The 25,520-nt window shown below is 39.2% G+C and overlaps 2 protein-coding genes across 7 annotated transcripts in view; one reads left to right on the forward strand and one right to left on the reverse strand.

Annotated features, from left to right (window-relative positions):
• LOC130914298 (ectonucleotide pyrophosphatase/phosphodiesterase family member 2) overlaps positions 1–25,520 on the reverse strand; it is a 221,653-nt gene that overhangs the window by 65,798 nt on the left and 130,335 nt on the right. For all 4 annotated transcript variants that reach the window (XM_057833354.1, XM_057833355.1, XM_057833353.1 and 1 more), the window contains 2 exons: positions 13,170–13,339; positions 9,624–9,756 (listed from right to left, as the gene is read on the reverse strand). In XM_057833354.1, the coding sequence (XP_057689337.1) occupies positions 9,624–9,756; positions 13,170–13,339 (303 nt within the window). The remainder of the gene's footprint in view (positions 1–9,623; positions 9,757–13,169; positions 13,340–25,520) is intronic.
• The window catches only part of LOC130914297 (uncharacterized), a 66,030-nt gene that overhangs the window by 25,564 nt on the left and 14,946 nt on the right, over positions 1–25,520 (forward strand). Inside the window, exon 5 of one of the 3 annotated variants that reach the window (XR_009062874.1) lies at positions 4,252–4,562. The exons of the other annotated variants lie outside the window; for them this stretch is intronic. The gene's annotated coding sequence lies outside the window, so the exon portion shown is untranslated. Of the gene's footprint in view, positions 1–4,251; positions 4,563–25,520 lie in introns of those variants that run through there. 3 annotated transcript variants of the gene reach the window in all.

Genomic DNA, 25,520 nt, shown 5'->3' on the forward strand with positions numbered 1-25,520 from the left:
ATATATACTACTGTTATTTCTCGAGTAAAGTAGTCTCTCGTATATCTTACACCCTTGCAGAAATGATTTTCTCTATTCTACAGGATAGAGTATTCATTCCCCACTCCCCCAGATTCGCTGGTATTCATGGTAAATGGTGTGCACCTGAATAGTGTTTTATTAACACCAATCACATTGGCCAAAGTTCAAATCAAAGTGAGTAAGGTAATATTTGTAAGGAAAGCGTTTTGGTGATTTTAATCATTTTATATCCATTTTTACATTTCATTTTCTGAGGTAGATTAAACCAATGAAAAAAATACATATTGTGTGTATATATATATATATATATATATATATATATATATGAATATGCCCACATTTACATATGTGGATATATACACTGCAAAAAAAAATAAAGGGAACACTAAAGTACAACATTGTAAATCTGAATAAATGACGTTTTTAAAAAATATTATTTCCAATGTTGAATGTGCAACATGTACAAAAAGATCACACTTAAAATATCAATGAAAATCAAATGTATCAACCCGTGGAGGTCTGGATTTGGAGTTATACTAAAAATTAAAATAGAAAAACACACTACAGGCTGATCCAACTTCTATGTAATATCCTTTAAACAAGTCAAAATGAGGTTCAGTAGCTTGTGTGGCCTCCACGTGCCTGGCCTCCACATGCCTGTAATACCACAACGCCTGGGCATGCTCCTAATGTGTCAATGCCGTGTGTCCTGGGGGATCTGAACCAGGGCATCACTAAGCTCCTGTGCAGTCTAACGAGCAACCTGGCGCCAACAGATGGACCTAAACATAATGTCCCAGAAGTGATCTATTGGGTTTAGGTCAGGCGAATGTCCCATTATTATTATTATTATTATTATCCCAGCCCTGGTATATATACATATGCAAAATAGTGACTATATTTATATATAGTCACTATTTTGCACTGTTGGTCCACTGTATATAACCTTTTTTTTTCATGTATGGATGTTTTGGGGCCAAAAAAAGTCAAAGATCAGCACGCACCTTGGCACAATGTCACTTACAGCTACAAAATAAGCCAGAAATCTTGGTGTAATTATTGACTGAGACTTAAAAATTTGACAACCATCTAAAGTTCATCAGTCATTTGAGTCTTACCACCTAATAAATATAGCCAGAATTAAGGGGCTTTTGTCTAAATAAGACATCGAAAAACTTATTTTCATGCCTGATGAATGCATGGATATCTCACCTTTCGGCGAAATTCGCCGTTTTGAAGTCAAAAAGGGCGACCTACGTGAATTGCGTAGATCCGAGGAGAAATTCTTTTTGGGAGGAGGGGGGAGGGGGGGCCTCGGGAGGTTTTATTTAATTATTATTATTATTATTATCATCATGTGATTAACTTAGTACGTAAACTGATCGGTTCTTTAAAAAAGTGACACGGACAGTCAGCAAATCCTTCTAGATGCTTCGCTGACGAGAACCAATCATCGGCCCAAGCTGCGGGCCATTATTCCAAACGCGTGCACTCCTTACGTGAAACAAGAAGTGCTCGGCGAGCCTTTGGTTGCATTGCAAAGCTGCGAAAACAAAAAGCAGGCCTTATCCACACCGGGGCAGACCAGAGCGCAGCATACACACTTGCCTGTATTTGCCAGCAGATTGAATTTGGTGAGTAATGGTTTCAATCGTTTTCACATTTTGCAATATAAAAAAGTTACTGCCATTCGTTGCAGCTTGCGTTGAACACTGCCAGAGCAAGCCAAATCTCCCATGAAAAAACAATAGCTCCCGTTAAATTGGCGTCAAGCTTGTGTATTTAGCGGTAATATAAACGAAGAAACACACTGTTGGGTCAAATTAAGCGGCATGCTCTCGTTATTTTCGGCTGGGACTTGAGCTGACGGCCGGTGTCGGCACAACACCGGCCCGACGAGTGGTGGGAATGACTCTTGCTTCTTAAAGCTTTTCAGAAATACAGGGATCCCTCGTTTTTCGCGGTTAATAGGGACCAGAACCCGCCGCAATAAGTGAAAACCGCGAAGTACCCCCCCCCACCCCCCACCCCCATTTTTTTGTGTGTTCAATGTATTTATTCAGATTTTACATTGGAAAAAAGATACATACTGTATATATGACGTTTTTTCACTTTTTTCACCAAAGTATCATTTATAAATGGTTTTCAAGCACTTCAAAATGTAAGAATTATGATAAATTTTAAACATGTTACTGCCCCACCGAATTATTTTTAAACAATAAAGTAGTAAGAAAATGCTTGGCTTTATTAAATGCTTCATAGTGAGTCTACTCAAACCCTCTCAGGCTTTGTTAAACGGTGATTGACACATGTGCAAAGTTTTTCTTTTTATATATATTTTTTTGTTTGAAGCAACTTATTTGATTGAATAATAAAAACACAAATGTCCTAACCAAAATGTGGCCCAAACGCAAAACAACATTACTTCAATGGAAAAATTTGTTTCAATCAAGAAAAATAGTTTTCAAATGCTTTGTCTCAAATTTATTTTTGCAATCAAAAACAATTTTTTTTATTGAAGTGACTTTTTTGGGATTAAAAGAGTAACTGTATTTTGATTGAAGCAACTTTGTTTTTGATAGAAGTAACTTTGTTTTTTTGATTGAATAATAAAAACACAAATCTACCTCCATCGTTATTGAGAGAGAAAGAAATTAAGAAAGCTTTAAAACTAAAAGCCACTGGGGAGTCTGTTTTTTTTTTTGTTTTTTTTTTTAAATATTTATATTTCATTACATAGACATGCCTCGAAGGGAAAGGAGATTGAGGGATAATAAAGGAGTTGGATGAGGCTGCTAAAGGCAGTGGATACCTCATCAGCTGGGTGAATAGCAGACCTGGTAAGAACAGGTTTGCAAGGATAGTCGGGTATTAAATACAATTATAAGCACAATTACAATGTTATTTTTCTATAAGATTTTATGTCATTGCTTTATTAATCATTAGGTGCTAGAGTTGTTAAGTATGGATAATAATGAAATAATAGTTTTGAGAAAACTGTGCTGTTGGTGGCTCAGTGACCATCTGATGTGGTTTGTTCTCAGATGAACAAGTTGAGGAAGGAAGTTTTGATGCAGAGGTTGAAGGAAGAAAACAGGCAGACTGACTGAGTCATAGCCAGAAAGTGTGGATGACAGTTTTGATTTCTATTCACTGTTGCCCCCCTCCCAATTAAAGTATGTCACAGTCGCAGCCAATTATTATCTAAAGCTGGTTAAAATTGAAGTTATGTTGTTTTAAGGTGTATTAAATACTTGTTCATGTGCCCCTTTTGATCTACGAGCACCCGCCCCTCCACCGGTCTCTGCACAGCCCTGCTGAAACACAGTGTGGGCCAACAGAGCTCAATATTTTGTTGGGGTGTACAGTGTACTGGAACATATTTCCTCCACACCCTTCTCACCTTTTTAACCCCTGACCCATTTTCATGCCTGATTCATATTTAATAGATTGTACAATTGTAATGGTATACTTACATGTCTTAAGTATATTTAAAAAAAAAAAAACAGGAAGCTGCAGCTCATACAGAATGCTGCTGCCTGAGTCCTTACAAAAACAAGGAAACTGAACCAGATTACACCTGTTATGAAATTGTTGCAATGGCTTCCAGTGGGTCAATGAATAGACCATAAACTACTCCTGCTTGTCAATAAAACACAAGAATGGCTTTAGATCAAAATCCACGTTTGATTTGTTTGACCCCTCTGAAGCATCTAAAGGTCGTCTGGAACCAGCCTGCTGTATGTTGCATCCACAAGAACCAAGCAGGGTGAGGCAGCATTTAGTTACTATGCTCCTCACCTCTGGAACAAGTTCCCTGAATGTCTGAAGTGTGCTCAAATTGTTAGTTCCTTTAAATCAGGGCTAAAAACACTATTGTTTACCACAACATATTCATAACTGCCTGTATGTTTTAAATTTCTAGTTATAAGCATTTTATCAATTTTTTTTGTATTTCCGATTTCAATTCCTTTTTTAACTCTCCTGATGATTTAATGTGATTTTTAGGATCATTTTTACCCGTTTTAATATTTTTTTGTTTTTCTTTCTTTTTCTAGTTTCATTTCTATTTTATTCTATGGTCTGTTTTTAAATTTCTTGATGATTTAATGTGATTCTTAAGTGTCGTTTTATCTCTGTGGATCTTCATGTGATGTAAAGCACTTTAAATTGCATTGTTTCGACTCGTGCTACACAAATAAATTTGCCTTGACTTGTTTTTCCCCATAGTATTTATTGGCTAATCAGAGCAAAACAACCAGCAGTGCCCCGTCCGCCATTGCTGTGGTGTGCCGTCCGCAGCACACTTTCAACAGCAGCTAATGTTGCTGTTTACATTGATTGACGCTGGGCTGCTATTGACTAATCCAAACAAAAGGACCGGAAGAACCCCGTTCACCATTGTAGGAGTGTGCCGCCGCCCAGCCCACAGCTAACAGCAGCTTACTTTGCAGTTTGTGGAATTAGACCGATTTTCTTTTTGTGTATGCATATATTTTCATGATGTCGAGTGAACATACATGTTTCATCAACTGTGTCAAAAATAGCATCAAAATCCTACAATGGAAGAATAAAGTGTTTATTGCATCAAGACTGCCCGTGTTTGTTGGCATACAGTTCGCAACAATTCCCTGGACATGCAGAGGAAAGAAGTTAGGAAAAAGAGCGTGAAAAATACCAACAAAAAGGACTTTGTTCCAAATCCCAACAGCAGGGTGAGTTTTGGTTAATAAAATTGAATCTCATTGCAGTTTGATCATCTCATTGAGTGTTTTTTATCATCAAGCACACCAGCAGTAGTCGTAAATGCAGGTAGTCGGTTACTGTGTGTTTCTTAATCGAATGAATAATAACTCAGACGATCCAGCATGTGCATATGTTTATATGTTGTACAACACTGAATCTCATAATTGCCTTCAGCTAGAAATTGTATTTTCTCAATGTGGGTATCTAGCATACAGGCTAACGTCATGAGCCAGCTAGGTAGGCTATCCTGCTTGCACACCAGCAGTAGTCGTAAATGCAGGTAGTCGGTTACTGTGTGTTTCTTAATCGAATGAATAATAACTCAGACGATCCAGCATGTGCATATGTTTATATGTTGTACAACAGTGACGTGCGGTCAGGGGAGGCAGGTGAGGCAGAGCCTCACCTGTCATCATGACAAAAAAATAATTATAGCATCAAATTTATATTAATATTTGTCCATTGCTCTTTATGTATGACTCATTTCAAACATTTTTTATAGTCAAAATCGCTGAATTTGCCCATTTCCTGTTCAAATAACGAAATGAAACGAGAGGTGCGGCAGCAACGAGTAAAGCCTCACCTCTGATTGCGCAATCCATAACAAACTGGGTTGATACATGGAATTGGAGCGTGCTGGTTGCCGTACATCTGCATGTCGCCATTATAATGTTTCCAGATACGTTTATTTGACCTGATTTTCCACAGTCTGGCTAATGTCTTTAACCCTTAAAGTTTAATTTTTGTTAGCGACATATTTAGTTTTGCTGATGGGAAATAAAACCGCAGTGAAAAGGCACAGCTTGCGGCAGATAGTACTCTGCCGCACTGAAAGGGGGCATACGTGAAACTGGACTTTCCGTCAAAAGTGGACGCGATTAACAACACCGGAGCTAAAAGGTGTGCTTCAAACTACGGGACAGAAGATAACTCGCGCTTTTCAAACGGACTGGTACACCCGAAAAGACTGGCTATGTGGCTGTCCTTCGAAAAAATCGGCTTTGCTGCTTTCCCTGCCTTTTTTTCTCAACTTGTGCCAATGTCTGGACTAACACGAGATATTGTGACATTAAAAAACTACCACGAAGCCTCAGCAAACACGAGAGCTCGACCACTCACATTCAAAGCCTGATTGCTTTAAAGAACAGCGGAAGCTCAACGGTAGCATCCAGAACGCTAAGGTAAAGAGTTTGAAATACCTCATTAATGCAACCTGCATCCTAGCTAAACAGGAGTTAACATTTCATGGTAACGATGAGCGTGTAAGCTCTTCTAAACGTGGCATATATGTAGAACAATTACATGGTTTTGCTAAGAAAGATGAAAGGTTAGCTAGACATTTGGACACATCCACTGTGTGTGCTTGCTTGTCAAATAGACCACATCGATCTAATTGAAGCAATCCTCTCCATTGAGGCGGAGAGATTTTTTTAAGGTAAAGGAAAATAAGGAGGACTTTTACAAAAAGGGCGTAGGTTTGCATAGGGACGGTAGGGACATAACACTACCAACTTTTCAGGATGCTAAAATTGTCCCCACCAACGTTTAAGCAACCTTACCTTTTTTCCGTGATATAATGTTCAGTTACATAGAGAATTTAGATCTTTCAGTAGTTCCATATGTTGTAAGGATAGAATTGACCCTACCATTATTAAGTAAATTATTTTCATTATGTTTATGCTAATAAAAACCAGACATTTATTCAGGAAGTTTTCAAAATGTTTTAGTATTTTTTGAAAACAAAGGTTTGAATCGAACAGTGTATCATCTGAACCAATGCAAATAAAAGTTATTATCAGTAGATAAGGATTTATTTTGCATTGATCATTTTGTCTATTAATTAACTAGGTTCATATACATGAGAAATGTGGCCCTTTGCCCCCTTCATCCAATCTGTTTGGTCTTATTAATGTCCTAACTAAATTTTGGCCTTAAATAAAATATTTTCTTTTCACACTTTTTGTTTAGCAATCTGTAATAAATTGATTAAAGTATCAGAATTACAAGTTTAGTGAAATATTCAGTTTTTTTTTTTTAAAGGTCAGAATTGAATTCTGTGGTTTTGTACACCACTCTTTACTCTCATTTATGTTGCATGAATTATCGCAAATGCATGTTATTTTCATACTTTTACGTATCGATAATATGTACCGTGTGTGCGTGTTTTGCTGATGAGATATGAAATAACCAGTAGCCAATTGAATAAGCTACCCTTTTTGGTTTATATATTTGGAAATCTGACACTAAAGGAGTCAGTGCCTCACCAACCATGAACCTCACCGCACGTCACTGTTGTACAACACTGAATCTCATAATTGCCTTACGCTAGAAATTGTATTTCTCAATGTGGGTATCTAGCATACAGGCTAACGTCATGAGCCAGCTAGGTAGGCTATCCTGCTTGCTGGTAACTTAGCTGGTTCCCTAAGCCTTTGAATGGGGAAAAATATTTTTAATCTTTTTTTTTTTTTTAATCTGGGCCAGTGGGAATGGGCTTTTAATGGTGTATTGCTGGTTCCACTTACTGTATTTACTGATTGCATTATTTTCTGATTCAAGGTATATGGAATGCATTTCATCGATGGCAGACCAACTAAAGGCCACCCCGACCCAGTATTGCACCTATGATATAAATTCCATTTTGTAAATTGTATTCCTTTTCCTGGCATATTTCAATCTCGGGCAGTGGAACATTATGAGATGGGCAAGAAACAAGAAAGGACATTGGGGTAAAAAAAAAAAAAAGTCATTTTTTTTCTTCTGGTTCTTTACACAGGGGATAGACCCAGTGACGACCCATATTCAGCTTTCGGGCAAAGGGCAACATTTTGATTTAAAATGTCCTGGTATTTCAAAGCATTCATGATGCCATGCACCCTAACAAGGTTCCCAGGGCCTTTGGAAGCGAAACAGCCCCACAGCATCACTGACCCACCCCCATACTTCACAGTGGGTATGAGGTGCTGTCTACACGCCAACAAGCTGTTTGGGAGGCATGCACGGAAAAAACCTTTTCCTCACTCACAATCATAAACGCAAACGTCTGGAGTTCGCCACGCGGTATTGGGGCTTCAACTGGGACCGAGTGCTTTGGTCAGATGAGACCAAGATTGAGCTTTTTGGCAACAAACACTCTAAGTGGGTCTGGCATGCCACGAAAGATGTGCATGCTTAAAAGCACCTCATACCCACTGTGAAGTATGGGGGTGGGTCAGTGATGCTGTGGGGCTGTTTCGCTTCCAAAGGCCCTGGGAACCTTGTTAGGGTGCATAACATCATGTGCTTTGAAATACCAGGACATTTTAAATCAAAATCTGTTGCCCTCAGCCCGAAAGCTGAAGATGGGTCGTTACTGGGTCTTTCAGCAAGACAATGACCCTAAACATATGGCCAAATCTACACAGAAATGGTTCACCAGACACAAAATCAAGCTCCTCCCATGGCCACCTCAGTCCCCAGACCTCAACCCCATTGAAAACCTGTGGGGTGAGCTGAAGAGGAGAGTACAGAGGAGAGGACCCAAGTCTCTGGATGATTTAGATTCTGCAAAGAGAAATGGCTGAAGATCCCTCTTTCTGTCTTTTCCCATCTTGTGAAACATTATAGGAGAAGATTAGGTGCCGTTTTGTTGGCAAAAGGGGGATGTACAAAGTATTAACACCAGGGGTGCTAATAATTGTGACACATATTATTTGATGTCAAATAATTATTTCTTTATGTGGGATTTTTCCCCACTGAATAAATGCACTTGAATTGAAGGTTGGATTTTTCTTTTTTTTTCCATTAAGGTCCCATATTATTTAGAAAAATTATTTGGAAGCTAAAAAACACATAATTATTATAAATCCAATAATTATGGAGGGCACTGTATATACGTATATATATATATATATATATATATTAGGGCCATCAAACGTTTAAAAATTTTAATCGAGTTAATTACAGCTTAAAAATTAATTAATCGTAATTAATCGCAATTAATCGCAATTCAAACCATCTATAAAATGTCATATTTTTCTGTAAATTATATATATATATATTCTGTAAAATAAATTGTTGGAATGGAAAGATAAGACACAAGATGGATATATACATTCAACATACGGCACATAAGGACTGTAGTGGGCATTTCACTCTACTGTCATTTAAATCTGTCTATGCTGTCCTCACTCCGAAGCGTCTACTTTTCCCAAAGCTAGACAGCTAGTGAACGACGCCTTAATAATCAGACTTCTTCCTTTTTCATCTGATTTATTAATAAAATGGCCTCAAACCATTGTCCTCTTCAGACCGTTGTAAAACTACAAAAAAAAGTACACAAGCATTGCATTAGCAACAACGTTAGCTTAGCACGCTATACAGGTTCCCTAAACATAAACAAAAAGCATCTCATACAAAAAATATAACATTTCGCTTAATAACATAATATGTACATTATTTACAACAACCATACTTACGGACAAATCTTGTCCAAGGATCATATAAGCACAACATTACAACGTAGGCGTCAGCCCGAGACGTCGTGCAGCCATATTGAACTGGCAAGAACACAATAAACCATGTCGCAAAGCGACCACAAGAGTTCGCTGTTAGACAGCACAAAAAGCCTTGCTGTAAAACTTACCAAAAGGCAGAATACTGTCTGAGCGGGACATATGCGTTAATTGCGTCAAATATTTTAACGTGATTAATTTAAAAAATTAATTATCGCGCATTAACGCGATAATTTTGACAGCCCTAACATATATATATATATATACTCATAAAAAATGTGGGTTACACTCGAGAAATTATGTTAGTCATCTAATGACGGTAATAGTGTCACTTTCAGCATCCTTTTACACTTTTACACTAACCATGAATGGCTTGCCTCAGTCGCAGGTTTAACTCCTCCACTTGGTTCTGTAAAAAACAGAGCCAGAGTGACTCGATATTATAGCCCTGTGCAATGGTCACTTTCAAACCTTGGTCCCGTCTTTTTACTCGAAACTGCAAAACGACAAGGGGAGAAGAAATAAATCATCTATTTTCATTGATTAATACATTGTAATGGATAAATTTCATTGTATAGTTTAGCCAAATTTCAAAGCCACCAAGAGAGGTGCTTTGAAATACAAGTGGCAGACATTTTTTAAGTTGTTCAGAGGATTGATTCGGAGTCTCAGTGAACACACATTAACTCAGTTCACAACAAACAGGAGTTTGGCAGATAGTATGCAATTCTTTTCCCACAAAAAGAGGGTTCCAGCTGTTTTCTTTTCACATCGTTGCTGCGCTGACATTAACAACACATCCAATAGTGGAGAGGCTGGTATATAGCTATCAGGCTGTTTCGGCTGATGAGCACATGCGAGTCACGACGGACTAAAACTTGATATATGTGCTTTTTTCAAAGTTTTGCGAGCTCTGGGACACTTGAAAAATGGCTCTCACACCTCTCCTTGCTAAGTTAAATGATATTGCGATGTGCGTTTGTGTGGAACTGTAGTTCACAAAAAAAGAACTATTCACCTTCTTGACTGCTTATACTGTATATTTATGTACATACTAGCGAGCTACTCTGTAGTTCAGTGCTGGGGTCTTGACAGCTTAATTATATTTTATTCTTTTTATGCAGTGACAGGCTAGTAAACAAGTTTGATGCTGTGATGCAGGCGATGAGTCGCCTACCTAGTCGCACGGCACTGTGGGGAACTATTTTCAATTAACACCCGATATACCTTGTAGAAGCGGTTTGTACTTCCCTTTAAAAAAACATACTGTAAGTGTCCTTGGGTATTGTTTTGACATTCAATTGTTCATGTGGTTGAAGACAGAGCCTTATCCATCGCATTTAGTGAGCTTTGTTTTAGGCTTTGGAAAAGGTACAAAAAAATCATCCTTCCAGTCTTTCAGGGTACCTGGTGTCACAATCACAGGTACCCAAAGCACAGTGTTACCCATCGGGTTTTTGCAAGTCAAAGATAAAAAAAAGATGTTTTAAGTAGGGCTGTCAAAATTATCGCGTTAACGCGCGGTTATTAATTTTTTAAATTAATCACGTTAAAATATTTGACGCAATTAACGCACATGTCCCGCTCAGACAGTATTCTGCCTTTTGGTAAGTTTTACAGCAAGGCTTTTTGTGCTGTCTAACAGTAAACTCTTGTGGTAGCTTTGCGACATGGTTTATTGTTTTCTTGCCAGTTCAATATGGCTGCACGACATCTCGGGCTGACGCCTACGTTGTAATGTTGTGCTTATATGATCTTTGGACAAGATTTGTCTGTAAGTATGGTTGTTGTAAAGAATGTACATATTATGTTAGTAAGCGAAATGTTATATTTTTTGTATGAGACGCCTTTTGTTTATGTTTAGTGAACCTGTATAGCGTGCTAAGCGAACCTTGTTGCTAATGCAATGCTTGCATACTTTTTTTTTTGTAGTTTTACGACCGTCTAAAGAGGACAATGGTTTGAGGCCATTTTATTAATAAATCAGATGAAAAAGGAAGAAGTCTGATTATTAAGGCATTGTTCACTAGCTGTCTAGCTTTGGAATAAGTACACGCTTCGGAGTGAGGACAGCATAGACAGATTTAAATGACAGTAGAGTGAAATGCCCACTACAGTCCTTATGTACCGTATGTTGAATGTATATATGCATCTTGTCTTGTCTTTCCATTCCAACAATTTATTTTACAGAATATATATATAATTTACATAAAAATATGGAATATTTTATAGATGGTTTGAATTGCGATTAATTGCGATTCATTACGATTAATTAATTTTTAAGCTGTAATTAACTCGATTAAAAATTTTAATAGTTTGACAGCCCTAGTTTTAAGTCACAAACACACAGTATATTTCCATGCAACTCTAACAGTCTTCCTGGTTGGTGTGCGAGTTTTCTGATTTGGATGCGTGGCTTAGCGATGGGTCCATTGGAGGTGTCAGTCACTTTTTTTTCCAGTGTCCCAAACTTCAAGAAAGCACATTTATCAGGTTTCCTTGGTTGTGACATGTCTGTCTCCATCTGCCAAACAGCATGCTATCTCTATGCCAGCCCCTCGGCTATAGGTTGAATAGGTAGTTTACCACAAAACACTAACTCCCGCCGGAAACGCACCCTCCCAGAGGGTTTCAGGGTTAGGGTTTTTCCTATAATAAGAGTAGCTTTATTTCAAAATAATATTATTCATAGACTCCATCATCAGTTGACAAGACAGCTCCCACAGACATTGCGCCACGTCTTCCCTTTTTCGCACCATGCATGTACTTTGAAACGTTGTGAATGCAATGAAAATAAATGAGAAAATTAGCCTAACTTTAGCTTGAACTATTGACGTAAAATGAATTAGACCTGCCTGGTTTTCTGCTTTTAACCAAGAGTCTCGAGTGTTCTACGTTCATATCTAAAGAAATTGTGCGATTTAAGCATTTATTTACAAGAATTTTCACCGATGAGCTCTTTCTTTCGTGACGACCGTCATGTTGGATGACACAATACAGTAACTTTTGCTTGACATATTTACTAAACGATAACTGCCAGTTTTTTGCTTTTAACCAAGAATCTAGACTGTTTTATGTTCATATCTGTAGAAAGTTTGCGATTTTAACTTTTAGTTACAAGAGTTTTCACCTTAAAAAGCTCTTTGTTTTGTGACGGCCACCATGTTGGATTTTGTATTTCTACACAATAGCGGAATTCAACCTAAATGAGTTGTGATTGTAAATTAAAAAAATGTAAATTTTGGTTTTGTTGAGTAAAATTAAGAGGATTCTGCATGCTTTCCTCAAGTATTAAGTTTCTGATGTGAAAATTGAGGGATTTATTTCCACTTGAAAACATGCACGAAATTTAAAAAAAAAAAAAAACAGTTGCTATTTTGGGCTTAAAACTTGATATGATATGTTAAATATTGCTACTGGTCCTGAAAATATAGGTGATTATCTCTGCATTTGGTGATTTGTGTGCATCTAGCATAAAATTTGAGAATTTTATAGCCAATTTAAGTTTTATTATACTTGAATAGAAGAATAATTAATTGGGATTTTATAATGGAACGACTTTGAATTATGTCGCTGCTCATGGGGACTCATATGCATATATGAGTCCCCATGAGCAGCCACAGAGAGGTGCCTGAGAGAGGTGCCTGTTTTCGTTTTAAGTCGCTAGTGGCTTTGGTTTTGAAAATATTAGAATTTTAATTTTTTGAAAATAGGCCCCCTACAGATCTGCCCCGTGCCCCGTCAACTGATAGTGAAGTCTATGTATTACTCAACTGAAAGTAGTCATCAAAACAAATTTACTAAGTACACGTTAAAAAACATTCAGTGAAATGAATACTCACTGAATGAGTAACATTGTGAGTAACTACTAAGAAGACTAAGATGGGCAACATGGATAATATTGCTGACCTTATAATTGCAACTGCACCCAATGTCTTCGATCCCTTTTTGAAAATGATCTGGAGCAGTTGGCTTTGAAACTTCTTCAGGCATTGTGGGTTTGTAGACAGGGTTTCTCAGTAGGTGGTTAAGACTGCCATGTGTTCCATTATTGGGTGCTGGTGTTATACCTAGAATATCTGAAAGTAAAAAAAAAAAGTGTACACATATACGTAACCACAGAGTAACGGTCAAACCGAAAGGCAAAACCATGAATTGGACTCCGCCAAGGTTGCCCTTTGTCACCGATTCTGTTCATAACTGTTATAACTGTTATGGACAGAATTTCTAGGCGCAGCCGAAGCATTGTGGGTGTCTAGTTTGGTGACCTCAGCATTGCAGCTCTGCTTTTTGCAGATTATGTAGTGCTGTTGACTTCATCAAGCCTTGACCTCAAACTCTCACTGGGGCGTTTCACAGCCGAGTGTAAAGCGGTTGGGATGAAGATCAGCCCCCTCCAAATCCAAGACCATGGTCCTCAATCGGAAATGGGTGGCGTGCCCTCTCAGGGTTGGGGATGAGATCCTGCCTCAAGTGGAGGAGTTCAAGTATCTCGAGGTCTTATTCACGAGTGAGGGTTGGAGGACGCAAGAGATCGACAGGCAGATCGGTGCAGCGTCTGTAGCGTCTCCTTCTCAACCTAGTAGAAGGACAGGATGTTCTTACCCTCACCTATGATCACGAGCTGTGGGTCATGAACAAAAGAACAAGATCGCGTATACAAGCGGCCGAAATGTGTTTCCTCTGCAGGGTGTCCGGGCTCTCCTTAGAGATAGGGTGAGAACCTCGGTCATCCAAGAGGGACTCTGTGTCGAGCTGCTACTACCAGGTGAGGTGGCTAGAGCATCCGGTTCGAATGTCTCCTGGACGCCTCCCTGGAGAGGTGTTCCGGGCATGTCCCACCAGTGGGAGGCCCCAGGGACCACCCAGGACACGCTGGAGAGACTGTCTCTCGGCTGGCCTAGGAACACCTTGGGATCCTGCCGGAGGAGCTGGTTGAAGTGGCTGGGGAGAGGGAAGTCTGGGCTTCCCTGCTAAAGCTGATGCCCCCGCGACCGGAGCCCGGATTAAGCTGTAGATGATGGATGGATGGATGGATGATTCGTCCAATTATCCATACAGGAAGTACCATCCAGCGTTCAAGCGTTTGTTTCACGTTATCAACTAAAGGATCATATTTCAAAGTAACCATTATTGTAATTGAGGGTGTTATCTGAACTCCAAGATAAGTATACCATCTTTAGCATTGATAAATGGAGTTCTTATGGTTGGGTTTGGCTTTTTGTCCTTATTCAAAGATAATATAGATTACTTTGTGTAGTTGATACCCTAACCAGAAAATTCAGGTCCTAATACGTCAATATACCTAATAAGGCTCAGAATACTGTTGCATGTGCAGCACAGATGTCAAACCGATTCCAGAAAGAGCCAAGTGGGTGCAGGTTTGCTTTCCAACCAATGAAGAGGACACCTTTTCACCAATTAGGTCTTTTACATGTGTAATCAGTTAAACTTTGTCAGGTGCTGCTTATTTCAGCAGGAAGTTCATTGGTTAAACTCTCTGCGCGTTATCGGTTGGAACAAAATCCAGCACCCACTTGGCCCTTACTGGAATCTGTTTGACACATGTGATGTACAGTATTTGATCGGAAAATAATCACGCCATCAGCATCTAATGTCCAGTCCACCTAAACGTACACCTACAATATTATTCTGTGTTCTAACTGCTATTGTGAACGGCTCTATGGCAAGTATAAACAACATACAGTAGGTGACAAGGGACATCCATGGCAAGTTGATCGCTCAAGAGTTATTGGTTTCTTGGCCATACTTTTTGTCAAGCTACTGGACCGTGGAGTATTTTACAGTATCCTAACCAGGGGTTAAAATGGGCCGGAACGCCGTTCCGATAAAATATTCGGACGCGGAACAGTGCCTTGATACCGAAAATATGAAGGCAACTGTCAAAACCCTATGTTAAAAAGAAAACCTGCCAGTCTGCCACACAAGCATCTCATCTCTGAGATGTAAACAATCTACCAACGTAACATTGTATGTAGTGTAATGCATTTCCACCGATATTTATTTATTCTTCGGAGTGCGCACAGCAAACCACCTAGGACTCAGTTGTCCGCTCAGTTGGCTCTTTGACCTTTAAGAGAGGACAGAGTCGAAGAGGCTTATTTATTTTATTTGCTCTGATGGGGAGGTTCAGAACATCTGCCATCTTAATGTGCACTTTGAGCTCCAGAGCCCCCCCCCCCTTCCAGTTTTACAATTGAAGTGCTCTTGTCAAGAGAATTAAAACAGCAGTCAATCATTTTCATTATTTAGAAAGTCTTACTGTTTATGATGCATTCAGTTTGGCACTGTAAGGTAAAGGGGAGTGTCAGATCAAGAACTGTATCAGTACTGGAACCATTTTTAAAACTTTGAAAACTTAAAAGTGCCGAGCAGAAAACCGGGATCGCATCAACCCCACACAATAATCAACCCTAATCCTACCTGACATTGTTACTGACCGTCACTTTGACTGCAGTATAACATCTTCTGATGACCACTTCAGAAGGAAACCACATTATATAATCTCAGACTGGTTTCTTGAACATGGCAATGTTACACTATACCTAAATGGCCTCCACAATCAACAGATCTCAATGCATAGAATACTTTTTGGATGTGGTGGAATGGGAGATTCGCATCATTGATGTACAGCTGACAAATTTACAGCAATGATGTGATCATGTCACTATGGACCAAACTCTCAGTGGAGTGCCACAAAGGATTAAAGCAGGTCTGAAAGCAAAATGGGGATAGTTTCACATTTCATGCGTAAAAAAGATAAAATCAATAGTAGCTGGATTCTCTAAGCAGCAGCAGCAGCGATCTCCGCCCTAGACCAGGGGTCCCCAAACTACGGCCCCCATCCACATTTGGTCCGGCCCCCTGAACAATACCAGAGAGTGTTTTGGTTTTTTTTTTCTTTTCTTTTTTTTCTCAATAGTGTTATTTATTTCTGTGAAGAACTCAGAGAGGGTTATTTGGTTATTATCTATTTAATTAATAGTGTTATTATTATTTATTATTACTATATTATATTATTATTTTATTTACTTTTGTTCCGTGAAGAATCCAGAAAGGGTTATTTGATTGTGGCTTTCTGAAAAACAATATTTTTTTTACATTTAGGCACTCCTGCAATCGTCACACTTTTTCTGATACAAACTGACCACGGCCCCTCATCAGAGAAGGGAAAAGTTATGTGGCCCTCACAGGAAAAGGTTTGAGGACCCCTGGCAAATCCATTTGTAGGGAAAGTTCAGTCCCACACAAAGTATGAGCCAGGAGTACCTAATAATGTAAATAAAGAGTGTAACAGCTTTCTTTCTAAAATTATAAGTAAGCAAAGCCAGTCTTTTTCATGACTAGCGTTGTGGAGGAAAAAAGTGTTGTGCTTTGTTATGATGACTGTCAATTGATAAATAATTTTGGTAACACTTCATTTGGCAGTGGCATCATAATCCACCATGAAGTTGGCCCCTCACCAGACACAAATTTATACAAATATGATGTCAATCGTTTGTGCTATGTTTGTGCTGCTATCATTTTTGAGATATTTACCATTATTTTATAGGTCAATCTGAGGTCAACCAGCCTCCCATTTTGAAAAAAAAAAAGGCTAAAATTGGTGTCAATCGTTAATGTTTCGTTTGTGGTGTAAAACGTTTCATTAGTGCTGCAATCGTTTTTGAGTCATTAAGATATTGATTTTGAGTGATGATGTCATGGTGCCCCATATTTATTGCAAAATGGACCCGAAATGGTGCCATTCGTTTGTGCTGTTATCGTTTTATACATATTAATTTTGAGTGATGACGTCTGTGCCGTTACCACTGTTAAAAATGTTAAAATGACTTTTACTTTACATGTGAATTGTCTTGTTTTGTATTGTGTTACTGTCACTTTAAATGAAGACAGGTTGTAGTACCAGAAATGGCCTCTGACTTGCCATGTGACCACAAAGTCAGGAAGTTAAGTGTCATGTGACCAGAAAAAGTCAGGAAGTATAACAAGCATGGCAGCAGGACTTGTTATTGTCTCCTCTGTCAATCTAGTTGAATCTGCAACCATCTTATGCTTTTGATAGCATTGTCGGTACGTATTTGATTTCTAAGATGTCATTTTGCATATATAGATCATTATTTGTGGTAAATTTAGTTATTGTGGAATATTATGTTTGAATTTATTTTGTCATTGTGCCTGATGGTTGTAGCGTTCGAATTAGCCAGTTAAAGAGAATAAATACAAGTGATAATAATTAACAAAGACAATTAATAGTATAAATACATGTTTAAATAGCAGTTAAAAAGCAGGTTGGTTTATTTCATTCACAAATTCAGTGCATTTACATTGTATGGGAAAAAGATATTCATTTCATTTATTGTGTGTTTCAGTTTTACTCTTTACACGATGTCAATAAACCTGTGGACAATGGACAGCTGTCTTCAGAGTCGTGATGTCACTAAAGAGTTATCTAACTGCCAAGTAGTATCCAGCGTTCATATACCGAGGGCAGTACAGTAAAACGACGGCTTTCAAGCAGGCAATAAGACGCAGCCGAGTGCAATGACGGTTTTCCAGTGGAGGAAGACGACGCAGCCGACTAATCGACACTTCTATTAACATCATCACACGCAGCCAGTGGATGATCAACATAACAGTGTCCAAACAGAAGCAACGTCACCATGCCGAAGTCAGAAGCTTCATTAAAGACGCGCTCCCACACCTCAAACTCTTCAAGTGCTTCATCAACTGGGTCCGCCGCAGCCAGGGCAAGGGCGAGAGCAGAAGCAGCGAAAGCACGTCTTCTCTACGCAGAGGAAGAGATGAAGTTGAAACTTGAAAAGGCTAAGTTGGAAGCATCCATGGACTTGCTCAATGCGAAAAAAGAAACAGCAGCAGCCGTTGCTGAGGCAGAAGCACTTGAAGCTGCTGTAGAGAACGAGATGGAAGAGCATCACAGCAGCTTAAGTGCTGATTCTGCTCTTTTAGAAGCTCAAACACGCATTGAACAATATGTTACCGAACAAGCGAAAGAAAGAGAGTCAGAACTTCATGATGCTGGTGTCCTGCCAAAAATGGAACCAAGTCACACTTAGTTATTCTCCTTCACAGCTTAAACCGGAAGCTAAACCTTTCTTACCAAACCAAGCTCATGCATCTTCTCATCTCACCACACAACGAACTCACACTTATAAGGATGAAGGTCTTCAAAGGCATCGTGGAGTGATGTTCGAGAAACCATGTGACACTCCTGTGCAGCTATCTGGACATCGACATGAGAATATTCATCACGTACCTCTACGCGTTAACACACCTTCAGTCTCCAACAACAACAATGATAATACTAGAAACTGCAATTTCGGGAGAAATTACACACCTTGGTCTTTCCTCTGTGGAGATACAGATCTTAGCCCCACTCAGGTCTATCAATAGAATGGATCATAATGCCAGTCATTGGCAAAAAACAAAGTAAAAGCCGTTAGAAATGAATGGGAGAATTGGACGTCGATGGACGTCAATGGCGGCACCTTTCATAATTGTTAATGGAATCGGGGAAGTTTGGGGGACACGTCCTAATGATATCTAGTCATTTTCTGTTGATTTGGGAAAAAAAAAAAAATTCCCATTGAAAATGAATGGGAAAAATTTTGGACGTCCATGGACGTCAATGGTATCAACTTACATAAGCGTCAATGGAATCCAAGTACATTGGCATCAATAAAATGAACAAACATGAAGAAATGCCATTGGAAATGAATGGGAAGTTTGGACGTCCATGAACGTCAATGGCATCACCCTCCATAAGCGGCAATGCAATCGGGGACATTTGGGGGACACGTCCTAATGATATCTAGTCATTTTCTGTTGATTTGGGGAAAAAAAAAAATTCCCATTGAAAATGAATGGGAAAAATTTTGGACGTCCATGGACGTCAATGGTATCAATTTACATAAGCGTCAATGGAATCCAAGTACATTGGCATCAATAGAATGAACAAACATGAAGAAATGCCATTGGAAATGAATGGGAAGTTTGGACGTCCGTGGCCGTCAATGGCATCACCCTCCATAAGAGGCAATGCAATCGGGGACATTTGGGGGACACGTCCTATTGATATCTAGTCATTTTCTGTTGATTTGGGGAAAAAAAAAAAATTCCCATTCAAAATGAATGGGAAAAATTTTGGACGTCCATGGACGTCAATGGTATCAACTTACATAAGCGTCAATGGAATCCAAGTACATTGGCATCAATAGAATGAACTAACATGAAGAAATGCCATTGGGATTTAATGGGAAGTTTGGACGTCCATGAACGTCAATGGCATCACCCTCCATAAGCGGCAATGCAATCGGGGACATTTGGGGGACACGTCCTAATGATATCTAGTCATTTTCTGTTGATTTGGGGAAAAAAAAAAAATTTCCCATTGAAAATGAATGGGAAAAATTTTGGACGTCTATGGACGTCAATGGTATCAACTTACATAAGCGTCAATGGAATCCAAGTACATTGGCATCAATAGAATGAACAAACATGAAGAAATGCCATTGGAAATGAATTGGAAGTTTGGACGTCCCTGGACGACAATGGCATCACCCTCCATAAGCAGCAATGCAATCGGGGACATTTGGGGGCCACGTCCTATTGATATCTAGTCATTTTCTGTTGATTTGGGGGAAAAAAAAAATTTCCCATTGAAAATGAATGGGAAAAATTTTGGACGTCCATGGACGTCAATGGCAGCACCCCCCATAAGCGTCAATGGAGTTGGAGACGTTTGGGGTATACGTCCTATTGATATCTGGTCATTTTCTGTTGATTTGGAGAAATGTAGTTTTTTCCCCATTGAAAATGAATGGGAAAAATTTTGGACGTCCATGGAAGTCAATGGCGGCACCCTTCATAAGCGTCAATGGAATTGGGGAAGTTTGGGGGACACGTCCTATTGATATCTGGTCATTTTCTGTTGATTTGGGGTAATTTTGTTTTTTCCCCATTGAAAATGAATGGGAAAAATTTTGGACGTCCATGGCCGTCAATGGCATCGACATCCATATAGTCAATTGAATCCAAGTACATTGGCATCAGTAGATTCGACATGCATGGCCGTCAATGGCATCAATGCAATGTAAATTCCATTGGAAATCCCATTGGAAGTGAATGGGACTTTTCCCATTCGAAATGAATGGGATAGTTTTTGGCAAATTTCCGAGGAAGCGTAATTTTTTTCAAAATTCTGTATACAACTTTTATGCCCCTCACCGTCCCGGAATTTTTGATGCCCAAATTATGTGATTTGGTCAAAAATTGTAGGACTAGATACATTTTGAAACATTTTTTTTTTTCACGGAAAATTGCCGTTTACGGACGAACGGAAACATTTTCGGGGCCATTTGTAAAGTTTCCTGTGTCACGCTAAAATTCCGGTCGTGCCGATACTTGAACGGTGCTGATCGGTCTAACGGTTCGGGCCGTGAAGCGCGCGTTTTTTTTCCATTCAAAATGAATAGGAAAGTTTTTGGCAAATTTCCGGGGAACCGTAAATTTTTGCCAAATTCTGTATACAACTTTTATGCCCCTCACCGTCCCGGAATTTTTGATGCCCAAATTATGTGATTTGGTCAAAAATTGTAGGACTAGATACATTTTGAAACTTTTTTTTTTTTCCGGAAAATTGCCGTTTACGGGCGAACGGAAAATTTTTCGGGTCCGTTTGAAAAATTCCCATCGTCGCGCGAAAATTCCGGTCGTGCCGATACTTGAACGGTGCTGATCGGTGGTACGGTTCGGGCTGTGCGGCGCGCCGAAAAAAACGTCAACAATTATTGAATAATAATAATAAATAAAGAAAAAGTACAATAAAGTTGTACAATAACATAACCTTGTTCTTTCCCTTGGAAAGACCAAGGTAATAATAATAAAAACTAGAAACTGCAATTTCGGGAGAAATTACACACCTTGGTCTTTCCTCTGTGGAGATACAGATCTTAGCCCCACTCAGGTCTATCAATAGAATGGATCATAATGCCAGTCATTGGCAAAAAACAAAGTAAAAGCCGTTAGAAATGAATGGGAGAATTGTACGTCCATGGACGTCAATGGCGGCACCTTTCATAATTGTTAATGGAATCGGGGAAGTTTGGGGGACACGTCCTAATGATATCTAGTCATTTTCTGTTGATTTGGGAAAAAAAAAAAAATTCCCATTGAAAATGAATGGGAAAAATTTTGGACGTCCATGGACGTCAATGGTATCAACTTACATAAGCGTCAATGGAATCCAAGTACATTGGCATCAATAAAATGAACAAACATGAAGAAATGCCATTGGAAATGAATGGGAAGTTTGGACGTCCATGAACGTCAATGGCATCACCCTCCATAAGCGGCAATGCAATCGGGGACATTTGGGGGAAACGTCCTAATGATATCTAGTCATTTTCTGTTGATTTGGGAAAAAAAAAAAAAATCCCATTGAAAATGAATGGGAAAAATTTTGGACGTCCATGGACGTCAATGGTATCAACTTACATAAGCGTCAATGGAATCCAAGTACATTGGCATCAATAGAATGAAAAAACATAATTAAATGCCATTAGAAATGAATGGGAAGTTTGGACGTCCATGGACGTCAATGGCATCACCCCCCATAAGCGGTAATGCAATCGGGGACATTTGGGGGACACGTCCTAATGATATCTAGTCATTTTCTGTTGATTTGGGGAAAAAAAAAAAATTCCCATTGAAAATGAATGGGAAAAATTTTGGACGTCCATGGACGTCAATGGTATCAACTTACATAAGGGTCAATGGAATCCAAGTACATTGGCATCAATAGAATGAACAAACATGAAGAAATGCCATTGGAATTAATGGGAAGTTTGGACGTCCGTGGACCTCAATGGCATCACCCTCCATAAGCGGTAATGCAATCGGGGACATTTGGGGGACACGTCCTAATGATATCTAGTCATTTTCTGTTGATTTAGGGAAAAAAAAAATTTCCCATTGAAAATGAATGGGAAAAATTTTGGACGTCCATGGACGTCAATGGTATCAACTTACATAAGCGTCAATGGAATCCAAGTACATTGGCATCAATAGAATGAAAAAACATAATTAAATGCCATTAGAAATGAATGGGAAGTTTGGACGTCCGTGGATGTCAATGGCAGCACCCCCTATAAGCGTCAATGGAGTTGGGGACGTTTGGGGGACACGTCCTATTGATATCTGGTCATTTTCTGTTGATTTGGGGAAATGTAGTTTTTTCCCCATTGAAAATGAATGGGAAAAATTTTGGACGTCCATGGCCGTCAATGGCATCGATATCCATATAGTCAATTGAATCCAAGAACATTGGCATCAATAGATTCGACATGCATGGCCGTCAATGGCAATGCAATGTAAAGTCCATTGGAAATCCTATTGAAAGTGAATGGGAACTTTTCCCATTAGAAATGAATGGGATAGTTTTTGGCAAATATCCGGGGAACCGTAAATTTTTTCCAAATTCTGTATACAACTTTTATGCCCCTCACCGTCCCGGAATTTTTGATGCCCAAATTATGTGATTTGGTCAAAAATTGTAGGACTAGATACATTTTGAAACTTTTTTTTTTTTCACGGAAAATTTCCGTTTACGGACGAACGGAAAAATTTTCGGGGCCATTTGTAAAGTTTCCTGTGTCACGCGAAAATTCCGGTCGTGCCGATACTTGAACGGTGCCGATCGGTCTAACGGTTCGGGCTGTGAAGCGCGCGTTTTTTTTCCATTCAAAATGAATAGGAAAGTTTTTGGCAAATTTCCGGGGAACCGTAAATTTTTGCCAAATTCTGTATACAACTTTTATGCCCCTCACCGTCCCGGAATTTTTGATGCCCAAATTATGTGATTTGGTCAAAAATTGTAGGACTAGATACATTTTGAAACTTTTTTTATTTTTCGGAAAATTGCCGTTTACGGGCGAACGGAAAATTTTTCGTGGCGGTTTGAAAAATTCCCATCGTCACGCGAAAAATCCGGTCGTGCCGATACTTCAACGGTGCCGATCGGTGCTACGGTTTGGGCTGTGCGTTGGCTCAAAAAACGCGGAGAATTATTGAATAATAATAATAATAACTAGAAACTGCAATTTCGGGAGAAATTACACCTTGGTCTTTCCTCTGTGGAGATACAAATCTTAGCCCCACTCAGGTCTATCAATAGAATGGACCATAATGCCAGTCAATGGCACTAAACAAAGTAAAAGCCATTAGAAAAGATTGGGAGAATTGGACGTCCATGGCCGTCAATGGCGGCACCCTTCATAAGCGTCAATGGAATTGGAGAAGTTTGGGGGACACGTCCTATTGATATCTGGTCATTTTTTGTTGATTTGGGGAAAAAAAAAAAATTCCCATTGAAAATGAATGGGAAAAATTTTGGACGTCCATGGACGTCAATGGTATCAACTTACATAAGCGTCAATGGAATCCAAGTACATTGGCATCAATAGAATGAACAAACATGAAGAAATGCCATTGGAAATGAATGCGAAGTTTGGACGTCCATGGACGTCAATGGCATCACCCTCCATAAGCGCCAATCCAATCGGGGACATTTGGGGGACACGTCCTATTGATATCTGGTCATTTTTTGTTGATTTGGGGAAAAAAAAAAAATTCCCATTGAAAATGAATGGGAAAAATTTTGGACGTCCATGGACGTCAATGGTATCAACTTACATAAGCGTCAATGGAATCCAAGTACATTGGCATCAATAGAATGAACAAACATGAAGAAATGCCATTGGAAATGAATGGGAAGTTTGGACGTCCATGAACGTCAATGGCATCACCCTCCATAAGCAGCAATGCAATCGGGGACATTTGGGGGACACGTCCTAATGATGTCTAGTCATTTTCTGTTGATTTGGGGAAAAAAAAAAAATTCCCATTGAAAATGAATGGGAAAAATTTTGGACGTCCATGGACGTCAATGGTATCAACTTACATAAGCGTCAATGGAATCCAAGTACATTGGCATCAATAGAATGAACAAACATGAAGAAATGCCATTGGGATTTAATGGGAAGTTTGGACGTCCATGAACGTCAATGGAATCACCCTCCATAAGCAGCAATGCAATCGGGGACATTTGGGGGCCACGTCCTATTGATATCTAGTCATTTTCTGTTGATTTGGGGAAAAAAAAAATTTTCCCATTGAAAATGAATGGGAAAAATTTTGGACGTCCATGGACGTCAATGGCAGCACCCCCCATAAGCGTCAATGGAGTTGGAGACGTTTGGGGTATACGTCCTATTGATATCTGGTCATTTTCTGTTGATTTGGAGAAATTTAGTTTTTTCCCCATTGAAAATGATTGGGAAAAATTTTGGACGTCCATGGAAGTCAATGGCGGCACCCTTCATAAGCGTCAATGGAATTGGGGAAGTTTGGGGGACACGTCCTATTGATATCTGGTCATTTTCTGTTGATTTGGGGAAATTTTGTTTTTTCCCCATTGAAAATGAATGGGAAGAATTTTGGACGTCCATGGCCGTCAATGGCATCGACATCCATATAGTCAATAGAATCCAAGTACATTGGCATCAATAGATTTGACATGCATGGCCGTCAATGGCATCAATGCAATGTAAATTCCAATGAAATCCCATTGTAAGTGAATGGGAACTTTTCCCATTAGAAATGAATGGGAGAGTTTTTGGCAAATTTCCGAGGAAGCGTAATTTTTTTCCAAATTCTGTATACAACTTTTATGCCCCTCACCGTCCCGGAATTTTTGATGCCCAAATTATGTGATTTGGTCAAAAATTGTAGGACTAGATACATTTTGAAACTTTTTTTTTTTTCACGGAAAATTGCCGTTTACGGACGAACGGAAAAATTTTCGGGGCTATTTGTAAAGTTTCCTGTGTCACGCGAAAATTCCGGTCGTGCCGATACTTGAACGGTGCCGATCGGTCAAACGGTTCGGGCTGTGAAGCGCGCATTTTTTTTCCATTCAAAATGAATAGGAAAGTTTTTGGCAAATTTCCGGGGAACCGTAAATTTTTGCCAAATTCTGTATACAACTTTTATGCCCCTCACCGTCCCGGAATTTTTGATACCCAAATTACGTGATTTGGTCAAAAATTGTAGGACTAGATACATTTTGAAACTTTTTTTTTTTTTCGGAAAATTGCCGTTTACGGGCGAACGGAAAATTTTTCGGGGCCGTTTGAAAAATTCCCATCGTCGCGCGAAAAT

The sequence above is a fragment of the Corythoichthys intestinalis genome, chromosome 4 (assembly GCF_030265065.1).
Source record: "Corythoichthys intestinalis isolate RoL2023-P3 chromosome 4, ASM3026506v1, whole genome shotgun sequence".
NCBI lineage: Eukaryota > Metazoa > Chordata > Actinopteri > Syngnathiformes > Syngnathidae > Corythoichthys > Corythoichthys intestinalis.